Source organism: Cricetulus griseus, chromosome 2 (assembly GCF_003668045.3).
Source record: "Cricetulus griseus strain 17A/GY chromosome 2, alternate assembly CriGri-PICRH-1.0, whole genome shotgun sequence".
Taxonomy (NCBI): Eukaryota; Metazoa; Chordata; class Mammalia; order Rodentia; family Cricetidae; genus Cricetulus; species Cricetulus griseus.
In genome coordinates, this window is record NC_048595.1 from 364,162,294 (window position 1) to 364,186,684 (window position 24,391).

The following is a 24,391-nucleotide window of genomic DNA, read 5'->3' on the forward strand; positions in this document are numbered from 1 at the left end:
CATAGTGTTGCAGGTCTACACCATTGCATGAAACACTTTATGGCACAGCTGAAACAAAGCTGTCAGGAGAGAAGGTTTGATTTCACTCCTCATATGGAGAAAATGCAGGGCAACAGGACCCTGCATGCTAAGGAGGGCGGGGTTTCTAACTGGTTCCCAGTAGCCCTGTAAGCATCTGCCTGCCATTCTGGTCAAAGGTGACCAGAAATCACTTCCTCACCTCCAGCCTTCTGCAAGCCACTCCCGCCTCAACAAACCAGAATAACCACAACTAAGAAGGAATGAATGGCTTGCTCTTGTCAGAAATTCACCAAACATGACATCTCTCACCCCCCAAAAAACAACCCAGAAACTTCAACAAACGGTGCTGGCATAACTGGACGTCAACTTGTAATTGTAAAGGAATGCATATAGATCCGTATCTATCGCCATACACAAACTCAAATCCAAATGGATCAAGGACCTCAACATAAAACCAACCACATTGAACCTCATAGAAGAGAAAGTGGGAGGTAGCCTTGAATGCATTGGCACAGGAGACTACTTCCCAAATATAACACTAGTAGCACAGACAGAGAGAAACAATGAATAAATGGGACCTCCTAAAACTGAAAAGTTTCTGTAAAGCGAAGGACATGGTCAACAAAACAGCGGCCTACAGAATGGGAAAAGATCTTCACCAACTCCAAAATATAGAACTCAAGAAACTTGACATCAAAAGACCAAACAATGCAATAAAAATGGGGTATAGATCTAAACAGAGAACTCTCAACAGAGGAATCTCAAATGGCAGAAAGACACTTAAGGAAATGTTCAACATCCTTAGTCAAATCAAAACAACTCTGAGATTCCATATTACACCTGTCAAAATGGCCAAGATAAAAAATTCTGACAACAGTTTATGGTTGAGAGGATGTGGAGTAAGCGGAACACTCCTCCATTGCTGCTAGGAGTACAAACTTGTTCAGCCACTTTGGAAGTCAATATGGTGGTTTCTCAGAAAATTGGGAATCAATCTACCTCAAGACCCAGCTATACCACTTTTGGGCATACACCCAAAGGATGCACACACACACTACAAGGACATTTGCTCAACTATGTTCATAGAAGCATTATTCATAATAGACAGAACCTAGAAACAACCTAAATGCCCCTCAACTGAAGAATGGGTAAGAAAAATGGGTTACATTTACACAATAGAATACTACTCAGTGGTAAAAAACAAAAACAAACAAACAAAAAAAAAAACAATGGCATCTTGAAATCTGCAGGCAATTGGATGGAACTGGAGAACGCCATCCTGAGTGAGATAACCAAACCCCATAAAGACAAATATAACACATACTCACTCATGAGTGGATATTGGACATATAGCAGAGGGCAACCAAGCTTATAGGACACAACCCCATAGAACCTTGGTAACAAAGAGGACCCTAAGAGAGATATATATGGATTTGCCTAGGAAGGGGAAAAAGACAAGATCTCCTGAGTAATTTGAGAGCATGTGGCAGAGTGAGGAGGGTAGAAGGAGAGAGAGAAGGAGGGCAGGGAAGTGGGGAAAAATAAAAAAGCATGAATTGGAGACCATGAAAACAAAAAACAAAACAAAACAAAAAAACAACTTACAACTCCATCTTTCATCAAAAAAAAAAAAAATCTAGGCTTCACAGGGAAAACTGAAGCTACTCTTCTGTTTTTTGTTTTTTTGTTTCAGAGTATTAGGCAAGAAGGGTGAACCCGATGTTCCTGGAACATATGCCAACTTCCTGTGACACATAAATGATAAAGAGAATGTCCCCTGAATCTCTGTAGCCATGTAAGTAAGCAGGTCATTGTCTCCTTGTCTGACAGTGTGGATTACTTTATCACATAGTTACACATGAGGACATCTCTAATACTCAACAGTGTTTTGTTCACATAGGTTCCCTTCTCCAGTGAGCGTGCTTTCCAAATGGAAGGATGATAACAGGAGAGTTCTCAAGTCTAAGACAGGAGAGGAAGCAACAGAGCGATACGATAAGCCTCAGGAGAGAAGTGCTGCCCTGTGGGCAACATGTACTCTACAGAAGCGAATCTGTCAAAGACTGAATACTGCAACCCAAAAGATTGTTCAATTCCTAAATCGTGGTACAAGCGAATAAAACTATTTAGAACCAGCCTGGAAAGGCGAATATAACTATTTAGATCCAGCCAGACACTGTTTTTAATGATATGGGTTTCTTTGAATGAAGATGAGGTCACTTAAGGGGTCCAATTCCAGTGTAACTGGTGTTCTAGTAAAGCTAGAGGCATCTGGTGACACACTGGAAGAACACCAAGTGAAGACACAGAAGGAGATGAAGGATGCCCAGCTGCTATGGTCACAATAGAAGCTGGAAGAGCTGAGTGAGGGGTTCGTGGAGAACTTACAGAGAAAGCATGACCCAGCCCACACCACAGTTTCAGGCTTCTGACTTCAGACCTGAAGACAACACATCTGAGCCACCAAACACAACTCAGATCTTATGTCTTTGGTGACAACAATCCCAGAAACGTGCACCAGCACCTACCACGAGCAAGCACTGCCATTTTCTATGAGTTCTTGACTCTCAAGGTCTACCTCATGGTATGCAGGTCATCTTGACATCATTTGTCAGCCTTCGTGAAACTTCATCAGGGGGACTGACTCTTGGGATGCTTGTAGCCCCAAGACTCCCAATACTTGCTCTACAGGTTCCTGGGCAGAGACTGGTGCTCCTGGCCTTACCCCTTAGCTTCTGGAAGATGAGCTAGGTTCTTAGAGTGTGCTGACTCCTTAAAGTGCCTTTGTTTTTCATAGCGTTGTCCACAGGAGAGGGTAAGTAAGGTGTGACAGAGCTGAGGGTTGTACAGTATCAGAGACACCTCTTAGAAACTAGAAATGACAAACTCAACCTTGTCTCTACAAGGCTGTCAATGGACACCCCTTGCTCTTTTTCAAATTCATGGCCTCCTTTTTCATTAACTGGTGTTACATGCATGTGTGTACAGACTTATTTATTCCCAAATGTAACCTACTCAGTCTGTATAATGTTAACTGTGTGTGCATTATGAATTGAGCAAGTACAACAACAACAGACATGCCAAAATGGGCATGAAAAAAGTAATTTTAAAATTCCATTTATAAAACAACAAAAAAATTGCTAATTTTATAAAGAAGGAAATGTCTTCAACAGCTACAAAAAGCACATCAGACTTTTTAAGAGACACTTCATCTCAGACAGGGAAGGATCTACGGAAAATCTCTTGGTGTTCTTCTTTTTTTAATTTAATATCCCCCCACACTTAGAATCTTAAGATTTAAATCTCATGCAAAACAGAATGTCAACAATTTAATAAACTATAACACCAGATACCAACTGGATTTTCCACTGACTATGACAAACCGATTCAGAAATGTAAGGCTGTGAACAAGGAAGGGACCTTAGCCTTCCAGAAAGGACACATCTTAGTCCTACGCAGTGGTCCCAGTGACCTAAAAAGGACCGCAGCCAGGCTCATGCCATCTAGCAGCAAAGTGCCTTTGACTGCCCAAGCTGATGTTAGCTGTGGACTAGCATGAAGGCAGGGGTGCACTTGACCTCAGGTGTGCAGAACAAGGACAGAAAGGGAGGTGGCGGGCAAGAGCACAGGGGTGCATGCCGAACTCTCTAAGTAGCTTGAGGGGAAGCAATGAGGAGGAGGCAAAGTCACCCACTGTTTCCACTGTCCATGACAGTGCCATTTTAGAGTGAGATGAACTTGAATTCACTCTGCTGTGCCTTTCTTCTGTGGCAGAAAGCGCGAACCAGGACAGTGACAGTTTGGTGGTGCTCACATAAGCCTAGGCTAGCAGGTCCCTAGCGTGCTTGTCTTGGAGCTCAGCCCATAATAGGCACACTAAGAATACTCTCAACAGTGTATGTATTTCATCCATTCTCATCTTGGTGCCGGGTCTCCATCAGTGTCTTCCTCTCTATTTTCTCAGCCCAAAGCTTGCTTTTGTTGTTTCCAGACCCTTGTCTTCTGTCCCCTGAGAGAAGACTCTGGGCTGCTGAATCTCTCATTCCTGGAACGGGGGGGGGGGGTTGATTTATGAAAACTAAGCTAGCATCTTGCCCAACTATCCTCAACCTACAACTTTCCCCTACATGACACATCATTGGACCAAGCCACCAGACAGCTAAACGAGAGGATCCACTCACAAGGCAGAAGCAGCATCACAGGCTGGACCACACTGTTAAGATATGACATCACCCAGATATGGGCAGATTCTAAGTCAAGAGCCCCAGCCGGAGCAAAACATCGTTAGTTTGCAGCAAGAACAGGAAGCCAGCTTACTCACCAGGTGTGATCATGTGGGTCACAGGAAAGCGGTGTCAACGGTATTGATCTTTACATAGAAAGATGGTGCAACAAAGAAGGAGTTTGTGTGTTGGCCAGCCTCAGACAGTCAGAGCACACTAAGTGATGACACTAAACTCCAGACTACACCAAGCAGTGGCTCCACTATCCAAACAAAGGGCCAGGGACCAGCCCAGCCCCACTGCCAGCAGGACTGATGAATTCCAACATGCACTGTATGACCTCAGCTACTCAGCCTCTCTACAATAGATATTTCAAAGGACTTTTTTCTCTGTGTCTAGCTTATTTCACTTTCAACTGGACAGAAAGAAAGAGATTTGGTGATTTATTGTTCAGTATGCTGACTTCTGTCGATAATAATAGATATTTCAAAATTGCTAAAAAGAGCCAGGTGTGGTGGTACATGCCTTTCAACTCAGTAGTCAAAGGCAGAGGGGCCGATGAATATGAGCTACCCTGGTCCATGTAGTAGAGAGTTCTAGGCCAGCCATGGCCACATAAGTGAGACCCTATGTCAAAAAATGTTGTTAATAGTTGATTCTGAACATTCTCATTCCAAAAAGGATAATTTAGACAGCTGTTTGATACGTTAATTTCCTTGGCTTCACCACTTTACAAACCACATATACATCGAAGTGTCACATTATAATCCATAATACACAATGACTATTTGTCAATTAAAAGATAAACATATTTTTAAACCTTCTTTCTCAGTCATGCCTTCCTTTCAGAGTCTAAGGTGAAGTCTACATAACCAAGTAAGGCTTGAATCAAAGCTCACAGATGTAATTCACAAAAGTGTGCTGACCCCTTACCTGGTCCCAGGCAGACACGGTACCTCCAAAGCACATGAACAGGTATCCCATGGCAACCAGACATATCCAAATCACCACCGAGAACACGCGGAGCAGCTTCTTGAACACAGACTCGATGCAGACAAGGATGAATATGGCAAAGAAAATTGCCAGGGCAGTGGGAACTGTTATTAAAAATGCCACATGGTCTTCTACTTCCTGGGGGGAGAAACAGAAAGTAGTGAGGGTTTGCAGCTAAGAAACAGAGTGACAATGATTTAGGAGAAAACATCACCATCAGCAATCAGTGCCAAACTATGTGGGTCTGAAAACCATTTCAAAAGTAGAACAGTTTAAAGTTTCAAAAAAAATTCCAAGTTTTATATTGAATAACCACGGTTTTCAAAATAGATCATACAATACTGGCTACTCAAACCAGACAGAATAGCCATCTACATTTTCCCAGAAAAATGGAGAAATAGACTTTTATACGGAAGTGACTTCAAGAAAAGCAAATGAATGCAAGAATCCATTATCGCCAGGAGAAATTAAGGCCATCAACTCACTGCCTGAATTAGAGGATCATAAATACCATGGTCTCAGGAAATTAAGCCACCAAATGGATTTGAAATGGTTTTTTTTATTATTTTTTTAAGAAACACGTTTGAACTACTTCCATGTCTACAATGATTAGCTTTTATTTTAATTCATGCCAATTATTGTTCTAAAGGGATCACAGGTTAATGGTGAAGGAACAGAGAGTGCTAAATATAGAAGTCTGAGAACTGGAAGAATGAAAGAGAGTGCCCATAGCTACTGTTACTCCTTCCAACTCTCTGGTGCCACTAAGGGAAAAGGAAATGGGCATTCATTTATTATTAGTGTCTTACTGGTGCCACTTTCTAAACTCATTTTTGTATATTAGTACTTATTTTGTTTCTATTTCTTTGCACACACATATTCTCTCTCTCTCTCTCTCTCTCTCTCTCTCTCTCTCTCTCTCTCTCTCTCACACACACACACACACACACACACAGACACACAGACACACACACACACACACACACACACTTATTTCAATTGTACACAAGATCAGTATTCTACCAAAAACACCGTGCTCTCTTCCATTATACCAGAAAGGATTGAGACTGCATACCACAAATTGGATGCTATGCTGTCGATGACACTCACTAGCAGGCAGAACATAGCATAAATGTTTTTAATCCTCACCCAAATGTCTGCAATTGATAACCCATGAAATGGTGATTCAGGAGAAAATCTCCACATAGCCAGGACTGTAAGGACTCCGGTGAAGTTTTAAGAACATAAGAGGAACAGTAAAGGAAGGTTTTTCTGCAGCCTAAGGTGATCTGGGCACACAGCCTTGCTCTCCCATTAGCATTGTCACACTGGAGATGGCTGCATCTAAATCCCAGGCAACTAAACACAGCAGAACAGAGCAGCCAGGACCTGTGTGGAGCCCTAGCAGAACTGAGACCTAGATGCCCTTCAGCTGACTTCATTCCTGGGCTCTCAATTATATGTGTGTTAAATGTTCTGTGCAGGAAAAGAGCAACAGTAACAAGAGAAGGACACAGTATTTAGTGGTATGTTTAACACTCTGATATATTTTAATTTCTTCGATCCTTACAGGAGTCCTATGCGGCAGATCTCATGCTAGTGCCATCCTAAAATTGAGAAAGTGGGGGCTCAGAGAAGGGCCCTAGAAAGCACAGAGCAGGACTCCAGCCCAAGGACCCACTGCAGGTACGTGCACTGGGGGCTCAGCTTGAAGCCAACAGAAGTCTAAAAGGCATGTCTTCACACAAGCCAGAAGAACCAGTGTCTCAAGAACTGACGAAAACTAGCAAAGCCATGAGATGCTCTTACTCTCTGGATCCACTGATCTCTTCACCCACAACCAAGTCTCTAAGTTACTGCTCGTACTCTCAGACACCATGGCAGTTCTTGCAAAGGGGAAGGAGCGAGCTCTAGCCTATGAGAGCCTGGCCCTCAGAGATCCAGAACCCGGCAGCATGACATCTGAAGGAACCTTCTGGAGGTTGTGATTGCTTCACCCATGGGGCCGTGAAAGCTAACTTCATATTAACCCTCTTGCAATGAACTTAACTGAGCTGGGGACAAACAACTAACCACACCAAGGCCTGAAGGCCGTTTTTCCAGAGCAAGTTTTCATTTGTTAATTCAGTAAACAGGAAGTATTCAACTTTGCATGCAGAACTGCAAAGCAAAGGCCAGGGGCTGTAGAAACTGGAAGACAGAGAGGCCAGAAGAGGGGTCCTCAGGGGCTTTCCCTATGCCTTCTGGGAGTCCTTTGTAAAGATGATTAAGGTCTGCTATCTTACTTGACTATAATACAATGCTACTTTTTTTTTTCAGTTTAAGTACCAGTTCTCTATTCGCTGGGTTTTTATTGCTTGTCTGTAATGTCTGATCATGGTAGAACTGTCTCTCAGTGGCATTCCCATTAGTCACAGTGGCCAAGTGGCTGTTTGTTTGCACAACCCTTGAACTCCCCACAAAATGTTTTAATTTCTTTTAAAAATTACAAAAAGGGCGCTTCCTCTCATTTTCACTAGTTCTTTGAGAATTTTGTACAATGCATGTTGTTCATACTCAGTCCCACCCCAATTTCTGTTGGTGCCATCCCCCTTCCCTCCCTACCCAACTCTGTATCCAGTTTTTTTGTTTTGTTTTACTCCATCAAGTACAGTTTATTCTGGACACATACTACTGGATATGTGGCCTTCACTGGAGGAAGGTCAACCCACCACCAGGAGCCACACCCATAAAGAAAGCTGACTCTTCCTCTCCCTGAAGCTGTCATCTGTCAAAGAGCTCTTTACTAAGGGGAGGACATTGTGCCCACCTCTCCTTTTTTTTTCAAGATTGAAAGAAAGTTTAATAAAATCCATAAAACTGATACATTGGTGGCATTTTTAATAAAATTCATCTGGGATCTTTGTATTGATTCTCTCAATTGATATTTTTCTTTTTTGCAGATTTTTTTATTTGAATTAGAAACAAGATTGTTTTACATGACAATCCCAGTTCCCTCTCCCTCCCGTCCTCCCCTATACCCCCCCCCACTAAAACCCTATCTATCACATATCCTTTCTGCTCCCCCTGGATGGTGAGGCCTTCCATAGTGTGTTATCAAAGTCTATCGTATCCTTCGGGATACGGCCTAGGCCCACCCCCGTGTGTCTTGGCTCAGGGAGTATTTCTCTATGTGGAATGGGCTCCCAAAGTCCACACCTATGCTAGGGATAAGTACTGAACTACTACAGGAGGTCCTGTAAATTTCCGAGGTTTCCTCACTGAAGCCCATGTTCCTGGGGTCTGGATCAGTCCCATGCTGGTATCCCAGATATCAGTCTGGGGAGCAAGAGTTCCCCGTTGTTCAGATCAGCTGTTTCTGTGGGTTTCACCAGCCTGGTCTGGACCCCTTTGCTCTTCACTCATCCTTCTCTGCATCTGGATTCCAGTTCAGTGATTAGTTGTGGGTGTCTGCTTCTACTTCCACCAGCTGCTGGATGAGGGATATCAGGTGGCATATAAGTCAGTCATCAATCTCGCCTCTCAACCAAAGAATGGATAGAGAAAATGTGGTACATTTACACAACAGAGTATTACTCATCAGAAAAAAAAACAAAACAAAAAAAAAAAACAATGGACTCTTGAAATTTGCAGGAAAATGGATGGAACTAGAAGAAACCACTCTGAGCGAGGTAACCCAATCACAAAAAGACAAACATGGTATGTACTCACTCATATGTGGATTTTAGACATAGAGTAAAGGATTACCAGCCTACAATCCACACTGCCAGAAAAGCTAGTAAACAAAAAGGACACTAAGGGAGACATACATGGTCTCCTGGAGAAGGGGAAAGGGTCAAGATCTCCTGAACAAATTGGGAGCACAGGAAGAGGGGGGAGGGAGCTAGGAGAAGAAGGGGAGAAGAGGAAGGATGCAGAGGACATGAAGGAGCAGAAAGGTTGAGTCAGGGGAAGAATAGAAGATAACAAGAATGGAGATACCATAATAGAGGGAGACATTTTAGGTTTACAGAGAAATCAGGCACTAGGGAAAGGTCTGGAGATCTACAAAGATGATACCAGCTAACACCTCTCCTTTTTATGCTAGAATTTTACCTGACCTGAGCCCATGCAGGCCATGTGCACGCTGTCACAACTGTTGTTAATTCATGTGTGTGACTACTCTACTGTGTCAGAAAAACACCATTTCTTTGCAATCATCTACTGTCTATGATTCTAAATGTTTGTCTGCTCCCTCTTCTGCCATGATCTCCTAGTCTAGGGTGGAGAAGTATCATACAGAGGTCCCATTCATTCATATATATATATATTATATATATATATATATATATATATATCACAAGGTTTCAGAGTTAATGATTACAAATGAGCGCATACTATTGTCATTTTGAATATGTTTTTTACAGAGACAGGTCCCTGAGACAAAGTGGGATCCTAGTGGTTGGGTACACTTTTACCCACTAGATGGATGACATTATCATTATGTACACTAGAAGAGCAGCAACAACATCACACAGTGAGACCTGCCTGGTAGAGTCCAGGCCCCACATGGCCAGCAGGACAGGGCAGTCAGCTGCTGCTCATGAGGCTGGGGACCTGACTCTTGGCCAAGCCTGGACTCACTGAAAAACAGGAAGAGGCCAGCAGCCGTGCACTTATGCTGCATCTGCTGATGAACTCCAGCTCCGAGTGAGGTTTAACGGAGACTTCTCCACAAAATAGAACTTTTTATACAGTGTCAGGGAAAACAGAGGCAAGCATTCATTAGAGTCCGTAAAAGCTTGTACACTGAATTCTTCCCCAGGTCTCTCCGGGCGCATCATGCATTTTTCTTAAGGCTAAATAAATGAAGTCAAGGAATTCCCTCAGACAGGAATTACATGGCTCTCTTTTCCCACACCATCCCCAATGGATGATAAACATGCCACAGAGTTACCCATGGCTATGTTTTAAGCAAGATGGAATTATAAAGCTCCACAACATGAATGGCCAGTCACTTCTAAGAAGAAATCAAAGCATCATCTACCTAATCATTTTTGTTTTCACTATCCCTCCTCCTTTAGTGAAAAAAAAGTTACCATACACCCTAAATGAAATAAAATGTACTAAATTAAATGCCTTCAGCAGTACTAAAATGCCTTTTAAGGGGAGGGGGAGAGAGATTGAGAGAGAGAGAGAGAGAGAGAGAGAGAGAGAGAGAGAGAGAGAATGTACAGAAAATGGGATGTACTAAAATGGCTTCCACAAAGGAAACTTTCTACAAGGTGTTATCCACTATAATGATAATAGGCTCCTATCACTCTCTTTGAAAATTGTGTCCTTCATTTCTGGTGCATTTTCTGGTAATTTTGCATAGGTTCTAATTGCTAGGACTGTTAAACACCCAACCTTATTTATCCCATGACAACCCCCTTGTCTCTTCAAGGCCACTTGGCAAAGCAGCGATTTATCTATTGTCATCATTTATTTTTCTATGTGCACTTGTCCTTTTATTGTTTTTGCTGTTAAAGGTGCTAGTTTCCACTGATATGGTAACAGATTCCATAATGTAAAGTAATGCTTTTCTATTTAAAAATACTTCGCTGGAGTGCTCTGAAGTCAGCCTGAAAGCAGAAATGCATTTGCACTGTGTCCTGCAGTGTAAGAAGTTGAGTGGCCCAGGCACCTTCTTCACTGCACCCTGCTGAGGGTTCCGTGGCTCTGGGCATTCAGTACAACACTGTAGCACCCTGAGTTGCAGTGCTCATGGGTGGGGGGAGTGAAAACTCCCACTTAGATAGACTCTCCATTTGATACAGGTGTGTGTCTAGAGATTCCAGTTGTCATATGCATATGTAATAGGGAAAAAAAAAACACTTCCACCCCTATCTATAGAGTTAGATTTTAATGCATAATATAAAACAAATACACAATTGCGACCCTCTTAAGCATGCCTATAGCTAATAACCCTCAAAGTGTATAAAGCAAAAATGTACATAGAGAGAAAAGCAACGAGTCTCCTCAGAACAAATGGCTCAAGCACCTCCCTCAAGCTACCAATAGAGCAAGCAAACAAGACAAAAGCAAAAGCAAGCAAGCAGCATAAACAGCAAACAGAAGCAGAAGGCTTGACCTGATTAGAAGATCCAGGGAGGACAATATTCTTTTCCCATGAACATGGGCTTTAGAACAATCCCACACTGGGCAGGGAGTGTAGTTTAATAGTAGACACTTGCCTAGCCTGCACAGTGCCCTGGGTTCCATCACTGGCACATACAAAGTCATTGTGTATCAGGCAACTTGCAGAAAAGTATCTAAAAACTTTCTGGTTAGCCTACAACCCATGTTCTTTGATCATATAATGCAAACTATAAAGTTATGGAAGAGCACATATAAATCACATTAAAACTCCCCTCATATGTGCAAGTTAACAATAAAATTCCCTTTCATTGAAGAAAAAACAAACATAAACTGAATTTTGAAAGAATAATGAAAGTGTGTCAGCTGCATGGCAAGCAGTAACAACAATGGTGGAGGGCGACCGGGAAGTCCTAAACCTGGGATGGTTTGTTGAGGTGTGGGTGGTGTGGATTTGCTGTTGCTGGGGATCACATTTTCCAGAATCTCTGCAATCCTAGGTTCTTTGCTAGAGCTAAACCAAAGAGGAATCTGGGAGGCACAAGTTTATCAAATGAGCCCTCACCAAATGTCTTCAGGCAAAGTGCCTGGGGGTGGAGAGTGTCCACAAATGGCGGGTGCTGGTCTTCAAATTCACCTCATTGGGGGTTCTTTACTTGTCTCCAGCTGTGGTTGCTGGTGCCCAGCAGCTGGGCAGATGTTAGCTGCAAAAGGCAGGAACCAAGAAATTCCACTAACCTCTCTTCAGCTCCCCAATCCTGACTGCCCTTAAGCAAACAGCCATATTAATCTTCACAGATTTCCTGGACCATCCAAGCTGGTGCTGTAAGGGTAATTCTTAAGACCTGATAAAAATTACTCTCCTTTTGAGAGAAACAGTTGCTAGTTGGCTACAAGACCTGAGAAGAAAACAAATATCCACTAGGAGTGACAGAGCCACCATGCAATCTAAGACACCCAGTACTACAAAGTGTTGGCTGTCATACAAGCTTTTGTTGAAAATGAGTGAATAACGGTAAATCAGAGATAAGGGACAACTAAAAGTATGGGACTAGGGAACTGGAGAGATGGCTCAGGTTAAGAGCGCTAGTTTCTCTTCCATAGGAACTGGGTTCCCAACACACACACACACACACACACACACACACACACACACGTGTACACACCACAATGTTTCTTTTTTTAAAAGAGTAGACTCTAGTAAATTCTTTCAATTGGATTTTTCTCTTGGTTCAGTGGTGGGTGGGTGGTATTAGTGCAGCTGTTTTCTGTGTATGAGGTGGTTGCTAAAGAGCCAACAATATGTCTTTTCAACCTACAGATATCAGATATCCAAACCAAGAGAAGTAAATGACTTCCCATCCTTCCTTTGGGCACATTAACGCCCTTTACTAGAATACATTAGATTCTGAGTTTGATGCTATCAATGAATGGACTTTTTCTTGGGGGAGGGTCATCTATATTAGCAATTAGAACTGCCAATCATTCCAGATCACCTCTGTTATGGCTTGGTTGTGAAACATGGTGCAAAATTCCCTTCCTTGATGGTACACACTTGAGAAAACAAAACCTGAGAGGGACAGTCAAGGGGATCAGTTTAAGTTCAATACATAGCAATTTTGAGGCCAGTGTAAAATGCACAAGATCCTGCCTCAAAATTAATTATTTAGACAAGTAATTTAAATCAATGATGCCTAAAACAAGTAACTTTAGCCAATTGTTATAGTTTCCTTTTCATTGCTATGATAAAATACCCTGAGCAAAAAGTAACTTAGAGGAAAAAGGGTCTATCTGGCTCAAAATGCCAAGCTATCCATCACAGCAGTGAGACAGCTGATCATACCACAAGCGCTCAAGAGTAGAGAGACAGTGGACACATGTGTACTTCCCGATTCTCAGCCTGTCTCTAAAAATACACGGTTCAGAACCCAAACTCAGGGAACAGTGCTGCCCAGAGTGGACTGGGTATGCTCTCCTCAGTTAAGGCAATCAAGACGACACCACACAGACTCACCCACCAGCCAGCCTTATCTATCATTCCTTCGTGGACACAGGCTTCCCAGGGGATTCCAAATTGGGGCAAGGTGACAGCTAAAACCAATGGTGAGATGAAAACCCATAACTTTAACCAACAGTGCGGGAGGATAATGTGGAACAAAACACCCACATGTAGGATCTCAGTACTCAGGAAGTATTCGAAGAACAATTAAGTTCATCAGGAAAAGTCAATTTGCTACCAACAGGGTGGTGTGGAAGTGGACCTCCATCTTACGGCGCACATACATGATTCTGTTTCTCAGATTCAGATGAGGGTCCACCCCCAAGAAGCCCACCATAAATGAAAATACCTAAGCCAGTGAGCAGCTAGGCTTAGGCACAGCACTGTGGGTTCTGAAGCCTGGAAGGCTTCCCTTCGTGGTACTGTAACGCAGAGCAGGGTGTGCAATGCTGCCACTGCCCAGCATTGCAAGAGAGCAGTACACTGCATCCGTTTACTTTAAGTCATATACAAAGCTGCAGGCGCAGATCCTACTGAGTGGATATCATTTTCACACTACCACTAAGGTGAAAAGTCTTACATTGATGTAACTTTAAATTGGTGACTGTCTATGAATGGATGCTGGGTGTGTACACTCGTGTGTGTGTGTGTGTGTGTGTGTGTGTGTGTGTGTGTGTAGAGAGAGAGAGAGAGAGAGAGAGAGAGAGAGAGAGAGAGAGAGAGAGAGAGAGATACAAACTAAACAAACATGGAAGTTTTAAAAAGACAAACACAATTCAAAGTGAAGCTTCCACTTGGAAGGCGATGGGGAACGAGATGGAGCATACACACAGCAATAAATCACTGAGCAAATGTAGCCCAATCCTGGATTAGTGGCTGTTTATTTTCATATGAGTAAGCAAGTAATCCAGATGTAAATCAAGGAGGATTGTGTTTGGGAAAGGAGGATTAATCAAGCTAATCGAATGATTAATCCCGCTCCGCACCTCTCTCCCAGTTCCAAAGTGCATGGATGTTATGTCTGAATTAAACTGCAGTCTGTCACCGGCACAGATGAATTGTGAGGTTCACCCTCTGCCTGAGCTATGTCGGCATCTCAGCATCCACTTTATGCACTCAGCCGACCATATCAGTGAGTTTGTGGTGTTTGGGTGTTTGTAGCTTTTATTGGTTCTACTAACAAACTAGCCTAAAATTTTCTTTCATTTCAAAGGAAAGAAACATTTCAAAACCAAACAAAGGAACTTTGTGTCTGACTTCCTGCACATTTCAACTCTAAGACAGTTTTGACTCCATATATTTCAATGCCCCTGATGATTTTAATCAGTAGCTGTTTTTGATTGGGTTGAAATACAGTTTGTCTAAGGACTTCTCTAATGATCATGACTCTGATCTTCACCCCTCCCCACCCCCGTGTGTGTGTGTGTGTGTGTGTGTGTGTGTGTGTGTGTGTGTGTGTGTGTATGCACATGTGCACCTCTTCTTTCTCTCCCTTTTGCCTTGCTTCTCATTATGCCTTCAGCATGTTTCGCCCTACAGTTCTGGGAGACTCTAAGACCCAGATGCCCAGTCAGCTCATGGTGGTTTTCCACGTTGACATCTGTTTCTGTGTCCACTACTCTCACCAGATCCCGGGTTCTAGAGACAAAGTGTAGACCATAGTGAAACTTAAAAAAATAAAAGACAGAATACGGAGGTAGAGAGGCACAAAAGGAATTACTTGTAACACTGCCAATAAGGTTGCACCAAAGCAGTCCTTCTCCTGGCTTCCCTGTAGCCCTTCTGTGCTTTTGTTGTATCCTTACACAAAGAGGGCATTGATTTAGCACAAGACCAATTTTGTCAAAGGAAACAAATATACAAAGTGACTCAATAACTCTTTTCTCTCTCCCAAGAGCACCTGGGATTTGCAAACCAGGTATGTGTGTATATTTCTTAGCCTAATACCATGTGATCACAGGGTAAACATTCCTTTATTACTCTTGGTAATCTTATTTAAAATTACTCAAAGGTAAGCACTGAGAAGCATAGGAGATAATGTGAATGTCAAGTTGGCAAGAACTTCTGTTTTGGGGAATGTTAAACGTGTGTCAAAATGTGACTGGTAACTAAACTATCCATACTTCCTTCTTTAAAGAAAATAAGTCTGCTATGTGCACATTTATCACACAAACAGAAGCAAAATCCCTGGTCCTCCACACCCAGAATTTAAAAATCCCAGTATTTATTTTTGTTTTTCACCCTAAAATATATCTGTGGACACAAGCCCTTCACAAGGAGATTCTTCTGTGGCACAAAACCAATAACGACAAGGACATACATGCTTTAGGTACACTGTATGTCTCATCTTGTCCTAACTACTCATGGGATTAAATTGTACTTAATTCACCAGCAATTTCCATTCATATGGTTCTGCTATTCAATTTCCTTTGTGGAAGTAATGGAGGAAGAATAAATGGTTTCACTTGATGGGGCTATCTGCTAACACTGAGGACTGGATACAGGTGGATCAGTGACGCTATGCTTTCCACCAGTGGCCACATGTGGGAAACACAGCTGTGAGGAGGCTACTGCCTGGTCAGCTCTGTGTCAGACACAGAGGACAGTGAGTCCCTCTTTGACAGAGCTCACAATGAGTTGAGACAAAACATGCCTATAGATAGAGCTGTCTGAACTTCCCTAGCAACGAGAGGGTTAAACCGTTTTGTACAATTCACGAGCTATCAGAAGCAGAAATCAATAAAGACGGGGTGTTCAGCAAGGGCTGGACTCTCCAGGAACTTGAATGCAAACACATAACAGAGGGAGGACCAGAAACCACTGTTAAACTAGCAGCCTTAGTTGAGGAGCCCAGAATGACCAGCTACCCCCAGAAGTAAAGAGTAACTGGAGGGATAGCTTCAGTGTATGGACATAAGACCCTTGGTGTGTACCATTGGGGATGATGTCAACACAGTGGCAGCCTCAGCAGGTAGTCGGGGAAGTATCCAGTGAGATAAGAAATAAGGAAAGTTAAGTGACTGCCTCAATGACAACAACCTGCTAATAGAGTACTAGATAGATTCCAGTAGATTCTACCTGCACACCTGCCCAAAACAGCTACATATCAAACATATTACTGTCGTGAGAACCACCACCCAGCAATATCTCAGCTCTAACTATTGCTATTTTTCAATAGACTCCATGACTTCAAAGCACCAGTGAGAAAGCGTAGCTCAAAGGAATGAATGGCTAACATGGTCCATATTGCTGTCAGGACCTCCTCAGACAACAGGAATGCCATGGGGTGGATTCTCTGCTCATTGGGGCAAATCCTAGGAGAAGTTCGTATACTGAAAATGATAGATGCCACCAACTCAATAAACAAGTTATGAAGAAGCAGGTCTGCCACCCTTCATCACAGAAGGAGGGGAGTAAGATGCAACCATTACAGAGTGAAGTCTGAGAGTGTTCTCAACAGGAGCAATTTCCACCAGGGAACTGTGAAAGTTGGGGATGGAATGATCTGCAATGATCTCCCACGGCAGCTTTTGGGGAAAGCCAAGCACCTTGGGTTATGGTCCAATCTCTTCAACTACGTGACCTAGAAGAAATTAATTTAGCTTACTGTGACACTCAAATCAGTTTGCTTACACATTGAATGAGTTTCTCTCAATTCTACTACGAGGTGGCTAACAGGACAATGACGATGCTTTTTGCCCATTTGGATCATCTCCTTCAGAGGCAGGACCAATTTCATTTGACAAACAAGGGAACTATGACATGTGGTAAATAATCTACCTACAGTCACAGATATCAGATCACAGAAAGGAAGAAAATCAAAATTCCAAGACAGATAGATGCTCATTGTACACGACTGCCCATTTCCCCCTCACGCTTCCTAGACGTGTACTTAGGTAGCTCGGGCTGGCTCCAAACTTCAAAACATCCCTGAGGATGGCCTTGAGCTCAGATCCTCCTGTATCCACCTCTTAAGCACTGAGATTGTAGGTGTGTTGCCACAAAGCCTAGTTCTCTACTATCTAAAAAAAAAAAAAAAAACAGAGAAGGTGATATCCATGGAATGACTCCAATTTCAATTTGTACCTGGATTGTTCTTTATATTACAACCACCATCCCTGCACAAAATTAGAGTTTTTCCTTGGCCTCTGTGTAGACTACAGGTAAAACTTAACTGAAATGACTTAGTAGCTGGCTGGCCACAAATTACAAACACCTGCGAAGAAAACATTGATCTGTGCACAGAAATGCCTGCAAAGATGGCTCTTAGGAAAATGTTCTGCTCCCTTCTACCCCTATAATTCTGGAACTACAAAAAAGCACACCCTGGAACCCCTGCTCTTTAGAATGGTGGAAGTGTCTGTCTGTCATCCCAGACTCCACTGTTCTTTAGAGAGGTGGGACTATATCCGTCTGTCATCCCAGACTCAAGCCCTTCTCAAAAGTGAGTGATTGATCCACCAATGGCAGGTGCAGAAAGCCTGGAACCATCACAACACATTCTCTCTACAAATGCTTTAGCCTGATTGTTCTGAAAGACGAAAGTTCTTTGCAGTAGATAGGTAAGAGAAATTGTCTGATATATTTGCTCTGGGGTTGGGGGACCTGGTGATGGAAAAGTAATGTATAGTGAAAAGAGCTTACAGTTACTGCAGCTTCTAAAGGCTAGCTCTCCGTGTCACTGTAAAAGTGGGTGGGCCATATGCTCAGTGCAATACTGGATATGTATAGTTAATAAAGGTACATATTCTTACAAAACTTACTTTATTGAGATGTCTACTTTAAATTTATGGGAATTAACTTTTCCATTCAAATGCTGACTAGTCCTAATCATAAATTTTAGTCAAAACAAACATGGTCAGAGGCACCTGGGATTTTGACAAACAGAATTTATGTCAACCTTTCCTAACAATGAAAGCAATTTTTGAGAAAAGCTGGCAGATGTCAGACATAATAAATGAGAAGATTTTGTTCTGAAAGGAGGGTTTTCATGCATTCAGTAATGAGAGCCAGCTCTAGGAATCAAAGAGACATGATAATATTTACAACTTAGTTTGCTCTCATTAGTTCTAAGTTTTCTCTTTCAGGGTCGCCCTGACAACCATCCATGAGGCACTTGGTAGACACTCGGTAAAGAACTGGTGCCGAAAAGTTGTAAGTCAGCTTTCTTACTGGAAATTTCCACAGCAAGCAAAGAAAAAGTGTTCACCTTATCAATAGAAAGTAGAAATAAAAAACCATCCCAACAATTAATTGCTTTATCTTATTTAAGTCATCTTAGGATACTTCTTAGCAAGTGACACATTTGTCTTGTTTTTAAATTTTGGATCAAGAAAAAATTCATTATTATAACAAGACTGCTAAGTTTCAAGTTAGCCTTTATTTTTTGCAGAATAATGAAAACACAGTAACAATCCATTTAGCATTGGGGTCAGTATGGCAGAATCATAGATGGACCATAGACTGGAACTAAGTGATATAAAATGTTCACAGCATCGACCAGAATAATTCTGAATCAAAGCACAGGTTTTGCCATCTTCCCTTTTGATTTATTTTCTTTCATAACTCAATGCACGGTTTCATGAAGCTCAGACTAGACTAGAACTCGCAATGCAGTAAGAATGACCTTGCATTTCCAGATACCCTCCCTCCCTTCTTCGGCGCTGGATTCCAGGAATGTAACACCACCATGGTTGTATGTGTAAGGACTCAGGCATTGTGCTAGCCTGGCCCTGTCACCTGGCAGCATGCATTCAGGCAGTACCCTGGTCAGCATGCAGGTGCAAAGGACCCCTTTAAAAGAAAGTCCCCCGCCCACTTAAGCTCTCTTTCCAGCTCTTCTCCCCTCCCCAACCCCCTTCCCCCCACCCCGTTCCCCTGGGGCAGACAGGACTTTTCCTGTTTCCCTCTTCTCTTCTGTCCTCTCTCTGTCTCTGTGTCTCTTTACCTCTTTTCTCTTCCCTTCCCCTTCCCTTCCCTTTCTAATAAAACTTCTCACTAAACTCTGTCTGCCTGGCATGTGTGTCCACCATTGCCCACCATGGAATCCTACAAGGTTCCCCCTCATGCTTTATGATAACAGTATGTGATGTTTCAGATGAAACCCAGGGCTTTCATGCTAGGTAAGCCCTTTACCCACCAAGCTACATCCCCATACCCCCTTTATCCTTTTGAATATAAATTCAAAGCCAATTTATTTAAAGGCAACAACAAATAGCAAAGAGATTTCTATGTAGTTGGGGTATCCTGGCATCATTTTGTGACCCAAACACACTAGGAGATAGGAGCTGTGTTTAAGAGCCCTGCCACCCATTTGTTACTGTAAGACCTCATGAGAGACAAACGGAAATCAAAACCAGGCAGATGCAAGGGAATGAAGGAAACCATCCAAGATTTTAGGCAGTAAAAACCAGATCTCTTTCACTGTTGAATTGCATGAGGTCTCAGCTATTCCAGCCAGTGCTCCAAGGCAGAGAGATGGCAGACCCAAAGCTGCAGTGGCAGGCACTTCCAGCCCCCAGAGTGGACCTCCCAGAAGTCACGGTCTGCCCAGTCGGAGACAGGAATGCATCTCCACCTATGTAAGCATGGCTCCCACTCAACCCTATTGCACCCACACTGTTCCCATCCTAACTGCTTTTGACTGTCTGAATGGGGAATTTCCTTTTTGGAAGTGGAGATGCTGGCTACCATTTCTCTAAAAGCAAACTAGAACTATGTCTTTGTGAAGTTGGGACTTCACCATCTATCCTCCCATGATATGGTTTTGAAGGACAGCACCCACTTCTCTCCGGCATTTCTCCTTTCAGAGAAGCCTACAGCCAGAGTCCCACCTTAAGGTAAACTTTGGAACAGTGCCAGGCATCCACCCTGGAACATGTCTGCAGTTTACATTAAGAATTGCATAGTGGGCATGAAGCCAGCCAGGGACACGAAGGAACAGAATCCATTTCATATCATATGTGGACCTTGGCCTGGGTGACAACCAAGTTATGGAAAACACCCACTTTGGCTTAAATGTTTTAACTGCATGAGGACAAGTGTGGAAATGGTTGGCGTGTTAAGGAAAAGTAACTATGCCCTTTTAAATGGTATGAAGCCCTAACCTCTAGCTGAGGGGCTATCAGTAGCTGATGCCCTTCCACAAGACAGAGTCACTTTTCTTGGGGTGGGGTGGCCACTGGCAGGTTTCCCTGCACCAGTGTATAACCCCACATGGGCAGCATTAAGGGCTTGTAGTTATTTTCAAAAAGACTTGAAGAAGGAAGGGAGATAAACTCGGGAGAGGTAGGAGTGGGGAGGTCAGATATGATTAAACACATTGTATACACCTAGGGAATGTTTAAAGACTTTTTAGAGGATATCATTCCATCACCTAAAGGAAGCAAAACAGAACATAAAAAGAGCTCTCCAAAGGCAACTCAGAAAAATGAGCCTCAAGTCTTCCTTCCATGATTTTCTCACTGGCCCATTCAAGAGCACCTAATTCAACAGGGTTTAAGTGAGAGCGTTCTAACGCGGAAGACAAAGTAGTGTGCCCCAGGGACAAGAACTTGTACTTGTTTCCCTAGACTAACGGCACTATAAATAGGCCATCACCTGCTTCTCTCCATTTAGGAAGGAAGCAGCCAGAGGGATTTGAATTACACGTTCAGGGGACTCACAAACTGAAACACTTAGGAAGAACACACTTCCAAAGGACAACTGTGCCGCGTTTTCTTGCCAGCAGTAATGAGAATGGGGAGAGGTCTTTAGGGGCTGTTGGCCGGCAATTCTGGTCGCCCCCACCCCCAAATCTCTCCTAAGTTCTTTTTGGACTTGTAAGTTGTGACAATAAATAAATTTGGGTAAACTGGCAGGATGGGGGTTGCCCTCCTCCCTCACCTAGGCTACAAGGATCAAAGGGGCTCCCAGCTTGGCCTGCTGCAGAGAGGACCGGTGACGTCATGGCCTGCCACGTTGGATTTTCTCTCCTTTTCCTCATGGAACTCAATCAGAAAACAGATCCCACACCGGTGGGAGTATTAAAAAAACAAAACTGAACCATGATACCATGATGGAAACTTTCCTATCGATTCATAGTGTGAACACCATATGGCTTAGTATATCTACAACAAATTGCTAAACACCTACCAGAGTTTCTGTGCCCCTGAGGCAGCATGAGCTGAATTTGCAAGTCTTGCTTAGGGAGACTGATGAAGAGAGGCATGCACTTACACCCTAAGCTCAGGAAATATCATTCAGTGGGGACAGCCCCAGATCAACCACTGACCACACAACTCACGGGATTGATTATCCAGACCTTGCACACACAAACCATGGGCAGGGGGTAAAGTTTGCACCACAGTGAAGAGAGCGCTAAGAGGAAGTTACCTCCATCTACAGATTTCCTCTCAGGGCTCAGCCCAATATTTCTGACTGAAAATTATGAACCAGAAAAATTGACATCAGCCTTTGGGCTGCGCTAATGGCCCCAGTAATGAAAACACGCTTTAACCATCTTCAGGGAACCATGAGAGAGTCATTCACTTCTCTAGAAAGGGAAAAGCAGCGAGGGTCCCTCCAAATTTTAGCTCACTTGCAGTCTCTGGGGATGAAGCCATGGGCATCAGCTCAACACTCCATCACTTTCTCTCTACAGGGCTAAGCATGGACAGATTCAAAAGCAAAGACGGATATTATCTAGTTTTCATTTTCACTGCCGTGAACCGCTTTCTCAGGGCAGCTTATTTTAAGAGTTAAATAATGCCCAGACCGAACTCAAAGGGAGAAGCGGCCGTTCCAGGGACCGGGATGGGAGACAGCAGTCGCGCCAAGGAAGCCTGAGGACCGCCTCTGCTGCGGGCAGCGGCGCCCGGAGAAAGCGCAGAGTTGGCCACGGGGCGCAGAGATGCTGAACCCAGACGCCCTGCCCGTCCACCTGGAGCACGCCCTGGCAACTTTATTTTGGGCAAAGCCTTCCGAGGAAACTTTTCCTCTGCCCACGGCTCTCGCCCGTGCCACGCCGGCCTTGGGCAGGACGCAGCGGGTGAAGAGCAGCCCGGGGCTGGACACCGTCCCTGGCGAGGTCCCCGAGGAGCCACAGGGAGGCCACTCACCAGCCCGAGGGCGAAGAAGACGGCTAGCAGGGCGAGGCAGGCGCCCATGACGATGAGCAGCAGGAAGACGATGAGCGGGTGCTGCTGGCTCATGCAGTAGTAGGACTCGTAGAGCCAGTCCCGGGACCTCTGCAGCCCCTCGCCGCCACCCGCCGCCGCTGCCGCCGCCGCCTCGGCGCGGTCCCGCAGGTAGCGGCGCCGCCGCATAGCCTCCTGCCACATCGGGGCGGCTAGCTGAGCGCCGCCGTGCGCGCCCGGCCGGGCAGCGGCGCTCTGCGGTCGCCTACGCCTGCCGCCCCGCGCCGCCGCGCCCGCCGGCTGCCCGCCGGAGCTGTGCGCGAGGGCCTCGGGCGCGGGCGGAGCTCGGAGCCCCGGGCTGGGCGCGCTGACGCGCGGCGGGGGCCGGGGCGGCCTCAGGGCAGCTCCCGGGCGCCGCCGCCGCGCCGCCACCGCGCGCGAGGGCGGGAGCCACCCGGCCCCTCGGCTCGCCTCGCCCCACCCCGCGCGCGCGCACGGGCCTCCGCGCAGGGGCGGTGCCGGCCCGCGCCCACCCCTGCCCCCCCCCGACGGCCAGGCCCCGCTCTCCCGGAAAGCTGCAGACGCGTCCTTGTCCTCCACCCCACTACAGGCCACACAGTGGGGAACCCCCTCCTCGCCCAGTTGGACCTCAGTCAGGCACAGAGGCGCTCCAGCCCTGCTCTTCACCATAGCAGGCTATCTTTGGCCTCCTTGGGTTTCCCACCTGCCTGCCAGGGTCCCCACTGCCTCCCCATGACCTCACAGGGCAGTCAGGAGGGACGCTGTCACGCTCCAATACCAAACTCTGGATAGGGGTCCCACACACCCGACCACCGACTCTCTTTAGTGCCCCTTTGTAGAAGGTTGTGGCTCCGTTTTCACTTTCTCTAGGGTACCGTGTCTCCCAGGGAAAGACAGGGTTAGGTCCCTACCCCAACTTGTGGGGGATCCTCTTGAAAGAACAGCCCCAAGAGCTCAACCTCACAGTAAGCAATGGGACACTTGTGGTCCTCAGGTAGACAACCTCACCTGTGCCCTGTACTTTGTTCTTCACACTTTGGAAGTTTCCCATGGACCTGGGTGTTAGGTATCACAGGTTCCCCCAGAACCCCTTATGTCTAGAAGGGATGGCACAGAAGTTGTACCAAGGAGCAGGAACGTGCCTCAGTGTAGGCAAGCTTGGCCTTGGATTCAGTCACTCCTCGACACTTGCTACTTTGAGGGACCAAATGCACGAGGCATGGAAGACCTAGTTAGATCCTCTGTGGGCAGGTTTGGCAGGCATCTGGGGAGGCAGTGATGTCTGCCTCCTTGTGCCTGCAACTTCAGGCCATTGTTGCTCTTCCTACTTTCCGGTTTAAACACTGATCTTCGAAGGATTGCTTCTAGAGGGTTCCTACAATCCTTCAATCCATTTTCTCCCCAAGTACTTTTCTAAAGAGTCCAAAACACAGCAATACATCAACAGCCATTCCCCTGTCTCAGAGGGGTGATCAACCCAAGGATTGCTTTGCTTGAGATCCCTGCATCTTCTCTGGCTGTGGCCTGTCACCTGAGCCGAAGACCAGCAAGGGCAGGTGAGCTGAATAGCTGTGTGACTCACCAATGCTGGACCTGGGTCAATAGCCAACACTCAGACCCAGGGATTTTATTTTTGACAACAGTCGGTGACATCTGGATCCAGAGGGTGAAGACACAACTGTGTTAACTTCTGCAGAGGGCAAGGATGGGGTTAATGGGACAGTAGAGCTGAAATCCAGGACATGGTGTCCTGGGAAGGACTTCCTGCCATCCTCCTCACACAGTTCTAGGCTCTTTCTACCACTAGGGATCTGAAGAGGAGGAAGCCGTGGACAGGAAGACCTCTCCTATATCACCCAGTTGTCCTGTTTCACTGCCACTAAGGGAGCCTTAACAGTGGA

At 44.8% G+C, this 24,391-nt stretch overlaps 1 protein-coding gene across 1 annotated transcript in view; it reads right to left on the reverse strand.

Moving 5' to 3' along the window:
* The window catches only part of Adcy2 (adenylate cyclase 2), a 359,351-nt gene extending 336,678 nt beyond the window's left edge, over window positions 1-22,673 (reverse strand). Inside the window, exons 1-2 of the mRNA XM_027400117.2 lie at window positions 22,452-22,673; window positions 5,178-5,375 (exon numbers count right to left, since the gene is read on the reverse strand). Coding sequence (XP_027255918.1) covers window positions 5,178-5,375; window positions 22,452-22,673 — 420 coding nt within the window. The remainder of the gene's footprint in view (window positions 1-5,177; window positions 5,376-22,451) is intronic.
* Between the last annotated feature and the right edge of the window lie 1,718 nt (window positions 22,674-24,391).